Consider the following 6,346-nt stretch of genomic DNA (forward strand, 5'->3'; position numbering starts at 1 on the left):
ACGGTCGGAGTTGTGCCGGCCGCCACGGAGAAGGCTACTTCAATTTAATACATAGCTGTCTTAGAAAAGCCGTGTCATGGATTTTAACTTCTGAATTTGAACGGTGCCTCTAGATCGACACCTACACAGCCAGCACACAAAACCCACATGAGCATAAAGGTCGAATATCAATGTAGCAAACCAAGATACCATTATGCACCAGTGTCATCTGCAAAATGACCGAAATCCACAGGAAGAGGTGGCCTTGGAGTGTGGCTACTTGCGTCTCGAGCACAAAGGCAAGTTGGTACAACGGCGAGAATCCAAACTTCCGTTCTCAGTACAATCAATAACCCGGTGAACGATGCGAACTCTACTATCGAGTAGAGAAGGTCGTGTAGCGTCCAAACATGCATATCGCATGGCCGTCACCGCTGGACGTACTGTTGCTACATAGCAAGCTGCCCGCTCACTGTCCTTCCCGGCTGCCTCGGTAGCCATACACTGCCACATTCCTCCAGCGAGTCCGCGCCACTTGTTGCCATCGGCTTCGTTACTTCTTGCACGTCCTTTCCGTTAGTGGCGTCTCCCGATATTTGGTCTTCCTTTAACTTCCTGTTCTGCTTTCGAACTTCACACTCGGTCGACCTTCCTTGCTGTATCCCGTTTTGCTTCATCTCCGCTGACTCCGTTGTCACGTTGGTGTTTATCGTCATTCCTTGAGCTCTTGTCACACTACCTTGGACATCTGCACTCATCATCAGCCGGGGATCGTTATTCTCCGGTCGCCGTAACCCCTCTACTGCGCCGGTTCCGCGTTTCCCGCCACCTTGTTGTCGGTCTTACGCTTCCGTAGATTCTCCTCGTTCTTGGCCTTAGCTTCGGCATCGGTACATTCCTTGGCCATATGACCGTACTGATTACATGCGTAGCATTTGGGTCCCGTTGGGCACTGTGCTGCCCAGTGTCCATTCTTGCCACACTTCCAGCATGCTTGTGAATTCTGCGGTACTCTCGGCTTCCCTGGTGGCTGTGTACTACCACTGCGCTGCTCTTGTCGAGGTACTGCTGCTTGTCGTACAGCGGCTTTATGTTTCTTGCGCTGCGGTTTCACATCTGACTCGTCGCTGCTCGATGTCGGCGGTTCAACTCTCGTCTTCTGCGCCTTCGCTGGCTTCTTGTTTTTTTTCCGTGAGCTTCTGGCTGCATTCTCGGCAGAGCGTTTCCGGCTGGCTTTCTTGAATTCATACCAGAACTAGCCATTCCATATGCGAATTGATGGCACATCCCACGTGCCTGAATACTCGTTCCATACGCCTTGTGGGTTCGTAAAGAGGGCTAAGGTGCCGTGCTCTCCCTCCGCAGCTGTCATCCCACCTTCATTCGCGACTTGCAACTCTGCTGGCAACCTGTCCCGCCAATCCCCGGAATCACTAACGTTTGGCCGGTTGTGCCACCAACTGGTACCAGATAAGGACTTGGGGCTATGGCCCACGGCTGTCCTATGTTCAGCATGCCCTGCGCCACATTATCCATGGGATCGTCGATTTCATTGGCTTTATCTACAGCCTCTTCCAAGGTTGCAGACCTCGGTCGCTGTTTCACCAATTTCTTCGTAGTCTTATCTAGATTTCGGTAGAACTGCGCCAATAGAATGCGTTCACTGACTTTGTTACGACCGACTACATCTCGCAATGCTGCCGCGAAATCAGAGTACGTCTCTCCAGGCATCATCCTGCGCATGTTCACACGCCATTCGGCTGCCGACTTATCCAGCCTCTCACCATAACGTCGTAGAATTGCTTTCTTTAAGTAGGCCCATGTCCGGTCACGTGATGGCAATCGTCGATCCATAATCACCCACCAACGTGCGGCATTGTCCATAAGCTTGTTTCCTAAGATAAAATACAACGCATGGTCTGACCATTTCCCACGTCCAGACTCAGCGGCTCCCTTCAAGGCTAAGTCCACCCTGTCTATCCACGTCGAGACAGAGACCTTTGGCGAGGGAGTGAAGGTCGGTAACTCTAGGTCCTTCACGCTCCTGCGACTGGATTGTCTTTCACAGTCTTCATGTCGTTCCCGTTGGACTTGACGCCTCCGTCGTTCTCCTCGTACATGTCGCCCATGCCTTCCGTGTCGCCGTCGGCTTTCCTGACGCCCTCGTTGCTCATCAGACTCGGCTGACCCATCACTGGAGGCGCTCGAGCTTTCACTTGGTTCGCTACTGTCGTCTCCGCTACTGCCGTCGCCATCTGGATTCACCCCGCTGTAATCGCCTCCACTATCGTTGTCATCAGGAGTACGACGAACCGCTGTCTCCACTATAACCGTTGTGACGCGCTTCACCAGCACTTGATCCACTGCGTCGCAATACTCGTCGACCAGCTTGGAACCTCTGGGTTCTCGAAGGAGCAGGCTGCAGCTTCGCGACCACGGTCGTCAACGTCTGAATGGCGGACGCCATCGCTGTCATGTCCACGTGGTTGTTTGGTGCAGTGCCGCTACTCACGGCCGTACTGGCCATTCATTCCGCACCATGTTGGTCCTCATCATTGCTTTGTTCATCGGGCTCTCCATCCTCACTGGGCACACGACGCACTCTCTGTACACGGCGTCGATACTTCCCACGTGCATGCCCATGTTGTCCTTTCTTGTCAGCTCCATGGACCTCCTTGGTTGACGCTTGTAGCTCGGCTACTGCCCTCGTCAGTCGCTGCATTATGGCTGCCATGCCCATCATATCCTTACTTTGCGTTCCTGCCGCGTCTTCGCCACTCTTTTCCGCTTCGCGGCTCCGCGTGCAGTCCTTCTCATCATTGGCTATGACCCGTCCGAGTTCCTTGGCATCCTTATTCTTCGAGGTCGATCGCTGCTGATTCGCCGACGCTCTCCGTTTGATCTTCACCGGCTTCGCTTCCGCCTGTTCCACCGCTTGCTCGGCTGCTTGCCGCTTGTCCTCTCCCTTTCGTGTGTTCACCGGAACGGGCACCTTCCGTACGCCTTGGCTTCTCGTCACCGGACGCCCAGACTCGGAGTCCGTGCTGCTGAGTGAACTTTCTTCGCCGGCCTTCCTGACCCGCCGCGCCTTCTGCGCTTTCTTACTTGGAGTAGTGACTGTCGCAGCAGTAACCATTTTCGTACCCCGTAACCTTCGTAACCCAGCGTAACCACTAGCCCGTTTGTTTTCCTGTCTTTCTGAACTCTCTTCGTTGCTCTGAGATAGCCCCTGCATGACCACCATGTAACGAGTTGCTATTCCTCCTGCCCGACTCGCTGGGCAAATCGTATAGTTTATGTGCCTGCTGCGCTGTCTGTCCCTAGTCCGTAGTTGTTACTTGATAGTACTCGAAGACGTCACTGGCCAACAGATGCTCCACTGAGCCCTGTGCCGGAACCTTTGGCTCCTACTTTTTGTATTCCTTCTCCTTAGCTAACCTTACGTAAGCTAGTAGAGGTTCGTTCTTCGTTTTCGTTCTTCCTTCTTCGTCCCTGAACAGATAGTCTCCAGTCAGATCACCCACGTCCTCGCCGAAGCACCGTGACGTCCCGATGCGATCCAGATCACGCTCAATCTCAAAGCCACTTGGGCGTACGCCCACGGCGCCTACCCTACTCGTGCGCGGCCACCACAGCGAACTCGGGTACTCTACTTCCCCTGTCTGGTCTCACCGTACGTCGCTTCGCTTGTCCGTACGTTCTCCTCCTTGGATCCTACTTGTCCTCCGTTAGAGGGGCCGATGATCACTGCGGAAGGTTTTTTAAGACAAACCAGCAAGGCAATTATTGAGTCACTGCAGAGGTATTATACAGCGCTTTTTCCGGTCATAAGGCGAAGCAAGTGGAAGTTGGAGACGGCTAGTCACATTGTACAGCACTGTCGAGCGGCACGAGAGGCTATAGGGGAGGAGAATAAACCCGATCACCCCCTCCGTATAGGATTCTTTGATGGAGGTTCACGCGGTAATCCAGGGAAAGGTGGAAGTGGGAGTGTGATTGTAGAGTACGACGGACTACGCAAGACAGGGAAGCTGATTTGGGCGGCGGCGACGTCTCTAGGCCACCAGCAAGTCACCAACAATCAAGCGGAATTCATCGGTCTACATAGAGTGTTAAAGAAAGCACAAGAAATGCAATGGTACGGCCTTCACATTGTAGGAGACAGCGCCATGATACTGGGAATAATGAAGCGGCGGAGCCCGCCGAGGGCCAAAAAATTGTTGCACTGGCACAGAATGACACGACGTCTGGCAGATAAGTGCAGAGTGGGGTCCTGGACGCATCATTACCGGAGCTACAATAAAGCGGCAGACTGGCTGGCAAACTACGCAATGGATCACTCGGTGAGCAAAGTTTACATGTCAATGGGCGAAGCGGGGGAACACCCGCTGAGCACAAGTATCCAAGACCTCATGCAGAGCGATGTCGGTCATTGGGAAGAGCGAAGAAGAGATGAAGGGACTTTGATGAAGTAGAATGAGGAAAGAGAAGGGGGAGCAGAGGCGAAAACCCCAAGGTAGACAGGGAAACTCGGCAGAACAAGACTAGTCTGGCGAGAATGGGTATTAGAGTTCAGGTGAATCAAGGTCCGCCAGTAACACAATACACCTCACTTATTATTACTTGTCCTCCGTTTCACGGTACTGCAGTGCGTCCACCACAACCCCGCACGTTCTGTCAGCCACACTCTGTGCCTCAACAGCCCTTTCGTTCGTCTTTGTCTTGTCGCTGACTGAACTTCCAGCCCTCGACCGTCTTTCGTCTCTCGTCACACTCCCCAATCTACTTGTCTCGTCCTTTGCAAATTCGGAAGTACCCACCTCCTTGCTCTTCTTGCCGTCTAACGCCACCGGTCGCGACGGCTCGCCGTCTGCGATCTCCGTCCTAACCGTGTGTCCGTTGAATCCGTTGGGCTCCTTCCGCCCTTTGGTCGCACCCTTTGCACGTTGAAGCTGTCTACGTGCCAACGTACACGCTTCCGGAAGATCGTCGGTAGACCACGTCATCAACTTGTTACAGATGCATGCATCGTAATTGCTTCAAATGCACCCAATAGGACTAAAAAAATACAAACTGAATTATGAGTGTAGCCATATCAATTGTCATTTTCCCCACCATTTTGCAATCTTCTGTGGGCTGACGGACAGTAATGCAATTCGCAATCGGCAACCATGTCGCTAGTGGCGATGCTACTTCTAGCGACTACACTCAGCTTGCTGCCCTCAATGATGGTGCAACATGGGCGGAAAGGAGACCTCATGCCCAAATCTTAGCTTAGTATTGTAAGGAGTGGCAAGTACAAGGATGTAAGTGCGGCGCCGTGCTAAAGCGAGCTCAATCATCATGAGTGCTGATTGGTCACGTTCTGCAGTGCTCGACATACCAGAGTTCCTACGAGGGCAGTTGAAGACGACAGCGCTTCAATCTAGGCGCGCACGAAAGCAAACCATGGAGAGAGCAGTGGCGATTAAGAGCTGGGATCGTAGTTAACTGCAAGCACATTTAGCAACGCTTTTGTTTTTTTTAGTCGGCAGACCGACAAAGATCGTTTTTTTTTATACTACGTTGGTCATCTCCGTTTGGGTTGTGGTTGTGGGCTGATTCGACGAATACCCATTACTTGGCAAGCAATGCTCGCACCGATAGCTCAGCTGACTTTTCACTATTCCGACTTCATCGTGGAGCATTTTATATACATCCACACCGAAATCGATTGATCACAGAGTTTTCTTCATCGACATAAACCAAGAAGAATGCATTATATTCGATACGGTGAGGTATTTGCGAGCTGGAGCAAATGACAGATGTCCCGCTTTATGAACCACCTCTAGTTGGATATCACTGGGGTGATGAAGGTCACTTACCTGGAGAGGCATTCGAGGAAGATATTGTGATGATCTTTGCAGTTTAAGACGACCGCCTGGCTAACATAATATTTCGGTTTCGATAAATACAATTTTGTCATAGCGCTCACTTTGGTTATTATTTGACGCACCGCATCTTAATCCGCGGCAACTTTCGATGCATGGATCGACGGTGACGCTCGTCAATAGCCGGCGTTTAGCGGCCGGCTTTGTGGATGGCCTGGTGGGCCTCTTTGATTCTTCAAGCTCGACCTCTCTAACTCTTCATGTTGGTCGCTTGTGCTCGGCGTGGTAGATTGAAGACTGATTGAATTTAGTTGTTATGTAAAATGCATTCTCTCCTTCGAGAGGTTTCCTAACTGCTCATCCTGTTCACCTTCTCTGCTGACGCTCACCTTCTCATGAATGACGAGATCTTCACCATCTCATCCGCGTGCGTGACTCCTCAGCATCTCTTGGTCTCATGTAGATCTTTTGTGAGTTCCGACACTCCTTCCCGGGCG

General features: G+C 52.0%; 2 protein-coding genes across 2 annotated transcripts; both read right to left on the reverse strand.

Annotated features, from left to right (window-relative positions):
• Positions 1-2,015: 2,015 nt before the first annotated feature.
• PITG_16935 (uncharacterized protein) lies at positions 2,016-2,234 on the reverse strand (the record flags this gene model as incomplete). The annotated part of the gene is made up of 1 exon (XM_002897305.1): positions 2,016-2,234. The coding sequence occupies one exon, from the start codon at positions 2,232-2,234 to the stop codon at positions 2,016-2,018; it is 219 nt and encodes a 72-aa protein (XP_002897351.1).
• Positions 2,235-4,530: 2,296 nt separating this feature from the next.
• On the reverse strand, positions 4,531-5,028 carry PITG_16936 (uncharacterized protein; the record flags this gene model as incomplete). The annotated part of the gene is made up of 1 exon (XM_002897306.1): positions 4,531-5,028. One exon carries the CDS (start codon positions 4,983-4,985, stop codon positions 4,599-4,601), a length of 387 nt encoding a protein of 128 aa, XP_002897352.1.
• Positions 5,029-6,346: the final 1,318 nt, after the last annotated feature.

Source organism: Phytophthora infestans, genomic scaffold (assembly GCF_000142945.1).
Source record: "Phytophthora infestans T30-4 supercont1.46 genomic scaffold, whole genome shotgun sequence".
Lineage (NCBI taxonomy): Eukaryota > Oomycota > Peronosporomycetes > Peronosporales > Peronosporaceae > Phytophthora > Phytophthora infestans.